This window comes from Callorhinchus milii, unplaced genomic scaffold, assembly GCF_018977255.1.
Source record: "Callorhinchus milii isolate IMCB2004 unplaced genomic scaffold, IMCB_Cmil_1.0 Scaffold2, whole genome shotgun sequence".
Classification (NCBI taxonomy): Eukaryota; Metazoa; Chordata; class Chondrichthyes; order Chimaeriformes; family Callorhinchidae; genus Callorhinchus; species Callorhinchus milii.
The window spans coordinates 96625896-96640344 of NW_024704743.1; the positions used below are offsets into that span (position 1 = coordinate 96625896).

A 14449-nucleotide genomic window follows, 5' to 3' on the forward strand; every position below is an offset into this window, starting at 1 on the left:
TGTGAAGCGCTTTGAGACATCGCAGTGACATGATAAGGCATTATGGAATGATCATTATTATTATTATTATAATACACGCTGAGCTGCCATCTCTGGTGCTTGGCATCACTTAAGCTACTGGTACCAAACTCAAATGTTTCTGGTGGTACTTTAAACATTTTCAGTGTTTGGAATCACTTGCATTCACCGTTTATTTTTTTAAAAATATTTGTTCAAAAACATAACCTTGCAATTTTAGTTCGCAATCTCTATCAAAATATGCACAGTACAATAAAATACAATAAAACACTGTAAAAGCATTCAAAATTGAATTCTACTATTTAAAAAGCATTCCACCTTTTAATACTGTGATGTTTTTCTTACTTTGTCAGCTTGAAGCACACACATCGTGTTCTGATCCTCATTCACAGTAGGAAGTTGTCTGGTCCAATGACTTCATTTTGCATGCTTCTGGTTGTTGACAGCTGGATTTCGATGTTAAATCACTAAATTGTACACATAGTTCTAACACTAAGATAACTGATAAAATGTTTATTGCTTAAGTGATTGAAACTTTGAAGTTTCCCCAAGGAGCTGCTTTTGCTTAGATGTAGAAATGCATCTTAACTTTAATGCTGTTGATTAAATAACATTGTAAAAGGCTTTGCAATTTAATTTCACGAGATCACTAGAGGGGTCCCTATAAAGAAGGCTTTTCAGTCCATTTGATGTCATCCTTACAAAAAGAACACACTGCAATCCTCCCATTACAGTATTAAGCTTTTTCTTAAACGAGTTCAGCATCATGGCCTTAACTACCCTTCCTGGTAACCCATTTCAATCATTAATTATTTTCTGTGAAAATAAATATTTCCTGGTGTCTGTCCTGAAATTTCCCTGAGCAACTGTGAGCCTCTTATTTTTCTGCCTCAGTGTATTAGAGTATTGTTCTAGGTTTACTTTCTCATTCCCATTTAGAACCTCATATACCTATAGAATGCATTAAGACATTTGTTCTTAAACTTCTCTAATATAAGAATTGCTCATAACTCTTCCTCTTAAAACCTCTCTGCCTCTGCTCTGATCGCCTCATCATCCTGGGCGACTTCAAACTGCACTTCACCCCCTCCTGCTCCATCTCCTCAGACTTCTCCTCCCTCCTCTCCTCGCTCAACCTCTCCCTCCACATCAACTCTGCCACTCACATTCACGGCCACCCACTCGATTTGGTGATCACCCGGGGCCTCAGTGTCTCGGATGTCACCATTACCGACAAGGCCGTCTCCGATCACCACTTCATCTCCTTCACCACCTCCACCCTCCTCCCTACCTCCACAAGACCTACCACCATCTTCTAACACCTCCTGGAAGAAGTAAAACTGTGGATCATCCTTGAGGATCTCATCTGCATTGCCTCTAAAAGGGTTCAGTAAATTTTTGTATATACATAGTATTAAAGTGGGTTGGAGTCATCAAGGGCTCCAATGCAGTTCCTACTTTTCTTCTCTAGTGACTATTAAATTGCTCCAATCAGAGAAAGGTGTGCTTCTTTCAATATTTAGTTCTGAGACATTCAGGGATCAACTAACCAAAACACTGAAAAAATGCCTCAAACCAAATCTGATTTACCATGTTAGAGAGAGAGAGGGAGAGGAAGAGATAACTATAGTTATTTAGGATGCCTTAAAATCATCTTTGAAAAGAGTACTAATGAAACCAGCTGAACAAAAATGGTCCACATATGTGCTCAAGGTGCATTGAACAGGGTAGCTCTAATTCTGAAATCTCAGAAATACACTGTTCCAGGAACAAGGCCTCGCTGAATTCTTGTCAAATAGCACTGACATCTCATTACAGCTTTTCTCTAACTGTGTGGAAGCTAATGAAAAAGATGCTATAAGGAGAGAAGTGGAAGGATTGACCAGCCATCTAGGTCGATCATGTAACACATGATCGGATTACTCTGTTAAAAATTTAAGAGCACGCAAAATATAGCAAGCATATATACTTTATTAAAATATCAAACACTTTCATTGTTCAATAGATCATTAAGTAAAGATAAAGTTTAACATTTATTTTCCGCATTTAAGCCTGATCCAGGTCTTAGATGTACGGATAGGATAGACTATAAACCTATATTATCATGTACAATCCACAAACAGTTTTACTTTATGACCAATTACTCAAAACAGGAAATGGAGCTTAAAAATCGCCAAAGCCGTGAAAACAGTTCATGAAGTACAACATTGTAATACTGAATACCCCGGTATTCCCTAAGTGTAATCCACCTGTTTATTTAGTGTGCATCAGCAATTCAGTGCCAGGAATTCCATTCACGTAACTTGGGATGTCTTCTTCCTGAATGATTTATTATAACATAGACAAATGGTTTGTGTTTTTTTTCTTCCAAAAGACACTTTTCACCGGTTCCTAGACTTCAAAGTTTGGTTTTATTTTCCAAATAACACAGATGTATATTTAGGTTTGCAAGTCAATCTTTCATCATTTTTGATATTCAATACATTTTTACAGCTGTTTGCTATCTAATGAACAAGGATCATATTTAGCAAACCTGGCTAAATAAAGCTTTCAGTCAGTTAACAAAGAAAAGTGATTTTGATAATGGCCAAAATTTAAGTGTCACAACTTGAACCTATTCAATTAATGCCACAGGATTAAGAACTCAGGGCCATGCTTCCTGTATAATAATTCAGTTAAAAACTAATGATGTTACTTCCCCAGCTCTCATCTTTACAACTCTTCTCCCTAATTTCTAGTCTGGACAGTAGGTTAGGAATAATTCCTAGCTACCTACACTAGTCAACCCCGATCGATGAGATGGCAAAAATGACATGCACATTGAGAGCAAGATACAAAGTAAGAGATCTCAATTAAATTTGTAACAGGATAAATAATAGACGAGATATGAAGGGGAGAGCAAGCTGCATTGCATGTTTACAGTGACAGGTACAGAAAAGCTCCTAAAGAAGCCAATCATTTGGGCAACCAAGCTGATGAGTTTTTGTTTAAACTATGTTTTCCAAATAACATCTCAATTTGGAGTGCCAAACTCCATGTTTGGCCTTGCCTGTACAATTCATTCTCCAACACATACTGAATGCAAGTCTATTTCTACAGGTAACAATATCTGACCTTTGCACTTGATTTAATTTTAGAACAGGTAATGCTTCTCACTAACTTCTATTAAAATATAAATATAATATAATAATATAATTTGCAGTTCGAGTTAGTGTTGACCAGATTGAACGGGCCAGAGGTGAAATCTCCCCCACCCCCCCGGCATCACCCTGATCTCAATGGTGATGTTAAAGAAATTAGGTACAAACCTTTGCACTTTCAGCATGTGGATCCTGATCTTCCACTGACAACTTTCCTGGATATTATTTTTTTGGCATATTAAGAAACTCAAAAAGCCAGTTTTCCAAAACCCAGCAGTCGAATGCAATGTCCGAGTCTCGAGTTCTACACTGAGAACAGCATCAGGAGAGCGCAGTGCCTTCAGCCAGTCAATATACTAAAATGCTGCACGTATTACAAATGTGACCTTCATATTTCATTCTATATCACAATAGAAACAGGTCATGCCAGCAACTCCTCTGACATGTACAACATTCTGCAGGTGTTGGGTTAATTCAGATAATATATTAACTTAGATCCCAGAACTGCTCGGCACGTTGCCCAGACATGGTGGGTAAAGATAAGAATGTTCTCCCCTCAATGTCTGCCACACACCCAGCGAATTTGTTGGTCCCCCTTAAGGTCGGTCAGGTCCTGGATGGACCTCCAGGTGCACTGACAAGCATATGCTCGTCCACCTCTTCTCTTCAACAGTTTCCCTTTTAGCTTATTTAAGTCGGGCATGTTATTTCTGTGTGTGAAAGCAAGATGAGTTTTAACACAACATAACATCACAACTTGTAAATAAGGGAAGCAAAACAGTTTAAATTGAACTGAGTTTGGGATGTGATTATTGTTAAAGGGAGGATATTCTATGAGGATAAAATCAATTAAGTTTTGTGTTAAAAGTTCTTCCCAAGCTGATCTCTCTCAATGTTAGCAGCACTTGAAAAGAACGGGGAAGGGAGATAGAGAGAACCTATTGTACCCATTATTTCCAGTGGATAGTTTGTGATAAAGGGCAACAGTGTAGGTGAACACGGGCTCTGTGAATGATTCTACTGTGGTCCAGTTGAGATCAGCTAACATAGCACAGACAACTGAATGTATGATTCAGTTTCATACAAGGCAGTGTTATATTAAGTGAACTATTAGGGGACCACACCAATTTTAAAAACCTAAAAGAATCATCTAAATGTAAATTTTTTGTCTATAAACTTTGGTAAGTGTTTCCCATAGTTTTATTCTCAAAGGAATATAATAAATAATTTCAAACAATACAAAAAACATACCTGAAAAACAAGTAGTCGCATGACTTGTCCCATTCATAATCATCAATAGTAACCACTTTAAAGTCACAGGCAGTACAGCGGAGCTGATCACATGTTCTATTCACAGAGAAAGATCTTTAGAAAACGCATTCTTTGAACATCCATAATTAACTAGAAAATAACTGAATATTTATTAACTAGAAACTAACTGCTTAAATTCATTGACAGTCAAAATATCAGTCAACATCAGAACACTGACTAGATTTTATTCAGGTTATCAAGCTTCACCCCTTCTCTCTCTCTCTCTCTCGCGCGTTCTCTGGAGTCTTTGACTTTCAGGTCACACGATCAGGAAGGTATCATAGCCAAGCTGGATTCTTGCAGCATTTCCAACAATGCAGCAAACCCCAGCATTGCATTGGAGTATAAGCCTAGATTTATGAGGTCCAAGTTCTGACTCGGAGCTTAAACCCACAGCCTTCCCACTCAGAGGCAAGCATGCTACCAACTGGGCCAGGCTGATATACAATCAAGTAAACTTTTCCTATCCTTTCACTTTTTTCCACTGTGTCACTTTTGACTTCTCTTCCAATAGTGGGTTAAAAAATATATATTTTAAAACAAATACCTCGGAGATATATTTGTTCCTATCCCCAGAGGTGCAGAACTACCACCGAGGTAAACTGGACAGCACCTAAAAACAAGAACAATGTGGTATCATGTCTCTGAACATATTATAAGCAAAGTGTGAATAAATGACTAACTTCCAGGTTATCTGTTTCCCTTTCTGTGTGTTGCCCATTTTGAGCAGGAAGCACTGCTGATGTTGCTTCCCATATCATTCTGTAAGAAGTACCATTGACGTCTCTTTCTTTGCAGAAAATACATCTGTTGCCACTGATAAAATGAATAAAGTCAAAAATGCACCAAGGAAATATTTCTTAAACTTACTTTCTGCCTTGGACCTGTGAGGATGACCTTTTGCCTCCAGAATCTGCAGTTCTTGGGCCTGGCTTCTGCAACAAAAGATAAGTCAAAAAATCATTCAAAAGCAAGGAATTTAATAGCACTTTCTCATTTCTCATGACCAATTTTATCTGGGAGATAGTTGGCCAGAAAACCAGGAGGAACTCCCTTCTCTTTTTTAACAATGCCATGAGAATTTTAACGTTTACCTGAACTGGCAGATGGGACATTAGTTTAACATCTCATCCAAAGGAGGGCACCTCCAACATTGCAGCACACCACCGCACTGGAGTGGAACATGAGACTTGAACCCACAACGTTTTGACTCAGAAGCTTGAGTGCTACCAACTCAGCCAGGTTTACATGAGCATATGCTTGTTCCAGTTTAAGGGGGATTTTCTGTAGAATGGTTTGCAAATATAAATAACTATGTTTAATAACCCTTATTATTCACATACTTGAGGAATAATTAGCATGTGGTTTCTCTATAGCATTTATCAGCCTGCATGCTGTATTTTCACAAAGTAGATCTTTGAACAGGAATCAAATGCCTTACTCTTTTCAAACACTGAAACATTTTCAAATCAGCATTGTTGCGTATTTTTTACCAAAATCATTTAATATGACTCACAGAAGAATTTGATATGATTGGATCATCATGAAAAATATCTTCAATCATATCACTTAAATCATCCTCTTTAGAACTTCCTTCACTTGTATCTGGAGACAAACTGAAAATATATACAACCATGTGTTAATGTTTCTTTTGAACTCTTTCCTGAGGGTAACTGTAACAGATCAATTAGTATTTGCGATACCTGAAAAAAAAGATCATATTAAAGCTGATGTCTACAGAGGTTAACCAAATATTTTAAACAACAAAATTATAATAATCCATGTTTTTGAAATAGGACCTTTAATGTCAAAATGTTTCAAAGTACTTCACAGTTATTAGCTGTAAAGTGTAGTAACTGTATTTGTAAGTGAACACAACAGCCAATTTGCACAAACCGTCATTAACTGAATGAGCAATGCATCTCGAAGATCAGAGGAAACTTACTTCTCTTTTAAAATTTCAATTTCATGCGATATTTAATGTCTACCTGACTAGGCAGATGTCTCGGAAGAACATTGTGTTACTACAATGCAACACTCCCCCAGCATTGCACTGTATGTTAGCCTATTCTTATGAGTCTCAAGTCAAAACGTGAGGCTTAAACTAACCACCTTTGAATGGAAAGGTGAGAGGTCTATTAACTTAGGCAGGAGAACATCTTTTGATTTTTTTTTGGTGAATTTTCAGCTCATTGGGGCAAGGGTTGTTTTTGATGGGAATGTAACTCTTCTCATTTCTTCCATTGTTTAGCATGAAGCACTTCCAGACATTTAGTCTGTAGTATTTCTTATCTTGTCCTCACCCAACTTCCATATATACTGTTCAATCGCAAGGGGTTGGGAACAGAAATTCCATCTGATTTTCTCCACCCTTAAAAGGGAAGTTGAGGCATTGTTTCTAGTATTCCTATCAACACCCTGGTGAAATCAACAATGTTGTTGATCTAGTTCAGTAATTTGCAGGGTTGCTGCAATAAACAGAGAAAGCTGGTATTACAGTGACCAAGCAGATGTCTGAAATTACTCAATATCACAGCCTTAAAATTTTACAACGTGGAAAAACTTTGGGAAGATTGTTAAATTCAGTCGTAATTTGGAACTGTTTTCTGCAAAATAAATTAAATACATTAGTCGTAAAGCTGAGATCATAAGAGCTCTGAAATGTGTCCCATAGCCAATAATTCTGGTAACAAGAGTTCAAGTTATCAGCAGAGTTGCAAGACTTGATCACTCACTCAATTTTATGATGTGAACTGTTGTTGGGGAGGAAAAAACCATCATAGCACCAAAGGCCATGCTACTGAAAGGTGATTGCTGACTATTGACAGTCAGTTTGGGGAGGGACACAGGCACCATGCCAATAATATCCAGGGAGGGGGGAGCAAAATGGAAGAGAGATGATGGGCAGGAGGAGAGAGGTAGGGGAAGGGGAGAGAGAGAGGATGTGGGGGGAGAGAGAGAGGATGTGGGGGAGAGAGAGAGGATGGGGGGAGAGAGAGAGGATGGGGGAGAGGATGGGGGGGGGAAGGATGGGGGAGAGAGGATGGGGGGAAGAGAGAGGATGAGGGGGAGAGAGAGAGGATGGGGGGAAAGGATGGGGGGAGAGAGGATGGGGGGAAGAGAGAGGATGGGGGGGGGAGAGAGGATGGGGGGGAGAGAGGATGGGGGGAGAGAGAGGATGGGGGGGAGAGAGAGGATGTAGGAGGGGGGAGAGAGGATGGGGGGGGGAGAGGATGGGGGGATGTGGGGTGGGAGAGGATGGGGGGGAGAGAGGATGGGGGGGGGGAGAGGATGGGGGGGATGTAGGGGGGGAGAGGATGGGGGGGTGTAGGGGGGGATGTGGGGGGGGATGTGGGGGGGGGAGAGAGGATGGGGGGATGTAGGGGGGGGAGAGGATGGGGGGGTGTAGGGGGGGAGAGGATGGGGGGGGAGGGGGAGAGGATGGGGGGGATGTAGGGGGGGGTGCAGGGGGGGAGAGGATGGGGGGGGTGTAGGGGGGGGAGAGGATGGGGGGGGATGTGGGGGGGAGAGGATGGGAGGGGATGTGGGGGGGAGAGGATGGGAGGGGATGTGGGGGGGAGAGGATGGGAGGGATGTGGGGGGGGAGAGGATGGGGGGTGTAGGGGGGAGAGGATGGGGGGGAGGGGGGAGAGGATGGGGGGATTTAGGGGGGGTGTAGGGGGGGAGAGGATGGGGGGATGTAGGGGGGGAGAGGATGGGGGGGATGTGGGGGGGAGAGGATGGGAGGGGATGGGGGGGGAAAGGATGGGGGGGTGTAGGGGGGGAGAGGATGGGGGGGATGTGGGGGGGGGAAAGGATGGGGGGTGTAGGGGGGGGAGAGGATGGGGGGGGGATGGGAGAGGATGGGGGGGTGTAGGGGGGAGAGGATGGGGGGGGTGGGGGGGAGAGGGGGGGGGTGTAGGGGGGAGAGGATGGGGGGGTGTAGGGGGGGAGAGGATGGGGGGGGTGTAGGGGGGAGAGGATGGGGGGGGTGTAGGGGGGGGAGAGGATGGGGGGGGGTGTAGGGGGGGAGAGGATGGGGGGGTGTAGGGGGGGAGAGGATGGGGGGGGGGGGGAGGGGGGGGGGTGTAGGGGGGAGAGGATGGGGGGGTGTAGGGGGGAGAGGATGGGGGGTGTAGGGGGGGAGAGGATGGGGGGGTGTAGGGGGGGGAGAGGATGGGGGGTGTAGGGGGGGGAGAGGATGGGGGGTGTAGGGGGGGAGAGGATGGGGGGGTGTAGGGGGGAGAGGATGGGGGGGGTGTAGGGGGGAGAGGATGGGGGGGGGGAGAGGATGGGGGGGGTGTAGGGGGGAGAGGATGGGGGGGGTGTAGGGGGGGAGAGGATGGGGGGGGGTGTAGGGGGAGAGGATGGGGGGGTGTAGGGGGGGAGAGGATGGGGGGGGGGGGTGTAGGGGGGGAGAGGATGGGGGGGTGTAGGGGGGGAGAGGATGGGGGGGTGTAGGGGGGGGAGAGGATGGGGGGGGGTGTAGGGGGGGAGAGGATGGGGGGTGTAGGGGGGAGAGGATGGGGGGTGTAGGGGGGGAGAGGATGGGGGGTGTAGGGGGGAGAGGATGGGGGGGGTGTAGGGGGGGAGAGGATGGGGGGGGTGTAGGGGGGAGAGGATGGGGGGTGTAGGGGGGGAGAGGATGGGGGGGGGGGGTGTAGGGGGGGAGAGGATGGGGGGGGGTGTAGGGGGAGAGGATGGGGGGGTGTAGGGGGGGATTAAGGGTTTATATTAAACATTGTTAAAAATTAGGTACCCGTCCAAAGCCGTTATTCACCCACAACAACAACACAATCTGTCACCAGCCTCCGGGCCTCGGGCCTCGGGCCTCGGGGACTCTGGTGTCGGGGCTCCGGTGTCGGGGCTCTGGGGCTCCGGGGTCGGGGCTCTGGGGTCGGGGCTCCGGGGTCGGGGCTCTGGGGTCGGGGCTCCGGGCCTCGGGTGTCGGGCCTCGGGGACTCCGGGGTCGGGACTCCGGGGTCGGGGCTCCGGGGCGCGGCCCTGTACCTGACTCTCTCTCCGGCGCCTTTGTTCCGCTGACGAGGCGCCGACTGTCCGCAAAACCGCGACTCCACCTCGTCCAGCAACTGGTCCAAGTCATCAGCCATCACTGCCCTGCCCTGCCCTGCCCGGCACCCACACTGCCCTGCCCTGCCCTGCCCGGCACCACACACTGCCTGCCCTGCCCTGCCCGGCACCACACTGCCCTGCCCTGCCCGGCACCCACACTGCCCTGCCCTGCCCTGCCCGGCACCCACACTGCCCTGCCCTGCCCTGCCCGGCACCCACACTGCCCTGCCCTGCCCGCCCTGCCCGGCACCCACACTGCCCTGCCCTGCCCTGCCCTGCCCGGCACCCACACTGCCCTGCCCTGCCCTGCCCGGCACCCACACTGCCCTGCCCTGCCCGGCACCCACACTGCCCTGCCCTGCCCGGCACCCACACTGCCCTGCCCTGCCCTGCCCGGCACCCACACTGCCCTGCCCTGCCCTGCCCGGCACCCACACTGCCCTGCCCTGCCCTGCCCGGCACCCACACTGCCCTGCCCTGCCCTGCCCGGCACCCACACTGCCCTGCCCTGCCCTGCCCGGCACCCACACTGCCCTGCCCTGCCCGGCACCCACACTGCCCTGCCCTGCCCGGCACCCACACTGCCCTGCCCTGCCCGGCACCCACACTGCCCTGCCCTGCCCTGCCCGGCACCCACACTGCCCTGCCCTGCCCTGCCCGGCACCCACACTGCCCTGCCCTGCCCGGCACCCACACTGCCCTGCCCTGCCCGGCACCCACACTGCCCTGCCCCCACACAGGCCCTGCCCGGCACCCACACTGCTGCCAGTCACACGCTGGACGTACAACCACAGCCCTACATACGCAGCCGCACTACACTACAGTATAATACAGTACAGACATCTACACTCACACTACAGTACAATACAGGACAGGAATCTACACTCACACTACAGTACAATACAGTACAGACATCTACACTCACACTACAGTATAATACAGTACAGACATCTACACTCACACTACAGCACAATACAGTACAGACATCTACACTCACACTACAGTACAATACAGTACAGACATCTACACTCACACTACAGTATAATACAGTACAGACATCTACACTCACACTACAGCACAATACAGTACAGACATCTACACTCACACTACAGCACAATACAGTACAGACATCTACACTCACACTACAGTACAATACAGGACAGGAATCTACACTCACACTACAGTACAATACAGGACAGACATCTACACTCACACTACAGCACAATACAGTACAGACATCTACACTCACACTACAGTACAATACAGGACAGGAATCTACACTCACACTACAGTACAATACAGTACAGACATCTACACTCACACTACAGTACAATACAGTACAGACATCTACACTCACACTACAGTATAATACAGTACAGGAATCTACACTCACACTACAGTACAATACAGGACAGGAATCTACACTCACACTACAGTACAATACAGGACAGGAATCTACACTCACACTACAGTATAATACAGGACAGACATCTACACTCACACTACAGTACAATACAGTACAGACATCTACACTCACACTACAGTACAATACAGGACAGACATCTACACTCACACTACAGTATAATACAGGACAGACATCTACACTCACACTACAGCACAATACAGTACAGACATCTACACTCACACTACAGCACAATACAGTACAGACATCTACACTCACACTACAGTACAATACAGGACAGGAATCTACACTCACACTACAGTACAATACAGGACAGACATCTACCCTCACACTACAATATAATACAGTACAGACATCTACACTCACACTACAGTACAATACAGGACAGACATCTACACTCACACTACAGTACAATACAGGACAGACATCTACACTCACACTACAGTACAATACAGGACAGGAATCTACACTCACACTACAGTACAATACAGGACAGACATCTACACTCACACTACAATATAATACAGTACAGACATCTACACTCACACTACAGTACAATACAGGACAGACATCTACACTCACACTACAGCACAATACAGTACAGACATCTACACTCACACTACAGCACAATACAGTACAGACATCTACACTCACACTACAGTACAATACAGGACAGGAATCTACACTCACACTACAGTACAATACAGTACAGACATCTACACTCACACTACAGTACAATACAGTACAGACATCTACACTCACACTACAGTATAATACAGGACAGACATCTACACTCACACTACAGTACAATACAGTACAGACATCTACACTCACACCACAGTACAATACAGGACATACATCTACACTCACACTACAGTACAATACAGGACATACATCTACACTCACACTACAGCACAATACAGGACAGGAATCTACACTCACTCTACAGTACAATACAGGACAGGAATCTACACTCACACTACAGCACAATACAGGACAGGAATCTACACTCACACTACAGTGTAATACAGGACAGGAATCTACACTTACACTACAGTACAATACAGGACAGACATCTACACTCACAAGCAATACAGCACAGTAGAGACACTCACAGTATAGCAGAGTACAGGCACTCACACTCACAATGCAGCTCAGAAGAGGAATCTACACTAACAGTACAGGCACTACCTTACAGTATAGAATTGCACAGTGCTGTAGCTCAGTGGTTAGAGCAATCGCCTCGCAAGCGAGAGATCTGGGTTTGATTCATGGCAGAGTGAGACCTTGGGCAAATTTCTTTACTCCAAATGCCTGATAATAATCACTCAAGACAAAAAAAATTAATAAATTGGTCACTTCAATCCGCAACTGCACAATTAATTGGCTGCTGCATTTCGTCCACAAATACACAGTCAATTCACTTTCCAGTATATCTGGTGAAGTGCTTTGAGACGTCTAGAAGACGTGAATAGCACTGTATCAAATGCAAGGATTATTGTTTATTATTATTATATAGTACAGGCACTCACACAGTACAGGCTCTTGTAAGCACAGCCAACCCCCGCTAGCCCCCCCACCCCCACACACAAACACACATTTACCTACAGGAATACATAATTTTGTTCTGTTGCTAAGTTGAATTCCTAAATGTTTTATTCTTACCACAACTTCCTCTGATGGCATTATCATCTGTCAGTGAACAATTACTTGCCATGTAATTGATATTGTCACCTAGTTAGAGGTGACTAAATATGCTCATCAGTTCAACTCTGCCAATTACCCTTCAATTCACAGTTCTAGCGCTCAGTTACAAATAATTTGTACGGTTACAACATACTCTTTCCAAGAACCACAATCCAGATCTACCATCCTCACTGGAGTAATTTAAATTAAAATATTTATTTTACTTTTATTGGTGTAACAGTTCAGACTCAAATTTCAATCCCACAGAGCTTTGAAATGTTTTTCTTGAACGTTTTGTGGATAATATACATGGGGGTGGATCTAACTAAGAGTAATTCATTTAAGTGGTCATCCCTACACAGGGGTTTCTCGTTTGCTGTGGCAAATTGGCTCCATTTGCTTTCTGTTAATTGTCTGGGATTGAAGCTACCGATAGGAAAAATTAGACAGGATAGGGAAATGGATAGAGCGAGCGAGAAGCCAAGACAGGAATGCAACTGTTGCATAAAGAAAAACTGTCGAGGGAGCAGGTTTTGCTGTAATTTTTAAATTGAAAACATTTTGCATTGAAGAAATAATCCTTCTTTGCAAACAGAAATTAACTTGCACTGGACAAGACATAATTTGTATTCCTTTGTGCTCGGGTAGAAATGTGTTTGCTTTGTATTGGACAGTAGATTGTATTTTAAGGATCCCCAAGGGTTCATTTGGTAATCTTCTGTGAAAATGAGGCACAGATACTAGGGTGGTCCTGGTTCAAACCTCGCTGGGTGATCTCAGCTGGAGCATTCCAATGAGCTAAGGAGGGCAACAACTCAGCCAAGGTACCCAATTCTGAAGGCTACAATTGTGGTCAGAGTGACGTATAGGAGCATTGACAGTGTCATCCTCTCATGGGATTTCACTTTATAATCAGTATCATCAGAGTCACTATAATAATAAATAATTATTATAATAATCCTTGCATTTGATATAGTGCTTCTTGAGATGTCTCAAAGTGCTTCAAAGAATACACTGTAAAGTGAATTGATGGTATATTTTGTGTGCGAAACACGGCTTGTGTCCCACAAACAGTCATGGATTGAGTTACCAATTTATTATTATTATTTTTTTTTGAATTCACTATTACCCTCAGAAAAGCAATCTACCAATCAACTAACAACCTGGTTCCTACTTACTGCTAGGTAAACAGAGGTAAACAGAGGTATACCTAATAACGATTGGAATGTAAGCTCTCAGATATTTACTCAGTAACCCCCCTCTCTCTGCCCACTCCCCACTAGCAGATCCATAGGGCACCTAGTTCCAAAACGCTTGCCAATCCCATTGATTCAACAGAGGTTTTCAGAGTTGGAGACTGACACTATTGTCAGCATAGAGCTTCTCCAGTGACTGTCAGGCCTGAAACAACAATCCACCATAAGGCTGCAAGGTGAGAATAAAGAAATATAATAGTTCTACAAGATAGGTCATTAGACATGCCACAATGAGTGGTCTAACGAAAATGGAAAGGTACATAACCATGAAAGTATTCCCTCTGCACTAATGTTCCCTATTAATATTTATTTGGCATACAGAATGGTGCTTTGCTCTGCTGAATGAAATATCAGATTCTGAAAGACGCTGAGACACATACATAAATGTGTCATATAAATAATAATTAATCTCTATGTTTTCAGAACTTTTTACATTTACAGTGAACCCTAGTCCCATCTTTGAAATTAACTTATATTCCTTGCTGTAGTCAGTTACAGGGCTAGGCATTATTACAGGGCAGAAAAGCATAACAGCAAAATAA

General features: G+C 45.1%; 1 protein-coding gene across 1 annotated transcript; it reads right to left on the minus strand.

Moving 5' to 3' along the window:
- Window positions 1-2832: 2832 nt before the first annotated feature.
- Window positions 2833-9629, minus strand: cfap418 (cilia and flagella associated protein 418). The gene is made up of 6 exons (XM_042332516.1): window positions 9480-9629; window positions 5986-6085; window positions 5340-5404; window positions 5017-5082; window positions 4410-4505; window positions 2833-3868 (listed from the first exon to the last, which is right to left on the minus strand). Exons 1-6 carry the CDS (start codon window positions 9578-9580, stop codon window positions 3715-3717), a joined length of 582 nt encoding a protein of 193 aa, XP_042188450.1. The 5' UTR covers window positions 9581-9629; the 3' UTR covers window positions 2833-3714.
- Window positions 9630-14449: the final 4820 nt, after the last annotated feature.

Bases quoted from the DNA above. Each gene is read 5' to 3' on its own strand.
- cfap418 (XM_042332516.1), bottom strand. From the start codon at position 9,580: ATGGCTGATGACTTGGACCAGTTGCTGGACGAGGTGGAGTCGCGGTTT. The intron at 5,405-5,985 runs GTGAGTCATATT...CTTTTGTTGCAG, and splicing joins CAATCATATCAAATTCTTCT to AAGCCAGGCCCAAGAACTGC. The intron at 4,506-5,016 runs GTATTTGTTTTA...CTCTGTGAATAG, and splicing joins GGAACAAATATATCTCCGAG to AACATGTGATCAGCTCCGCT.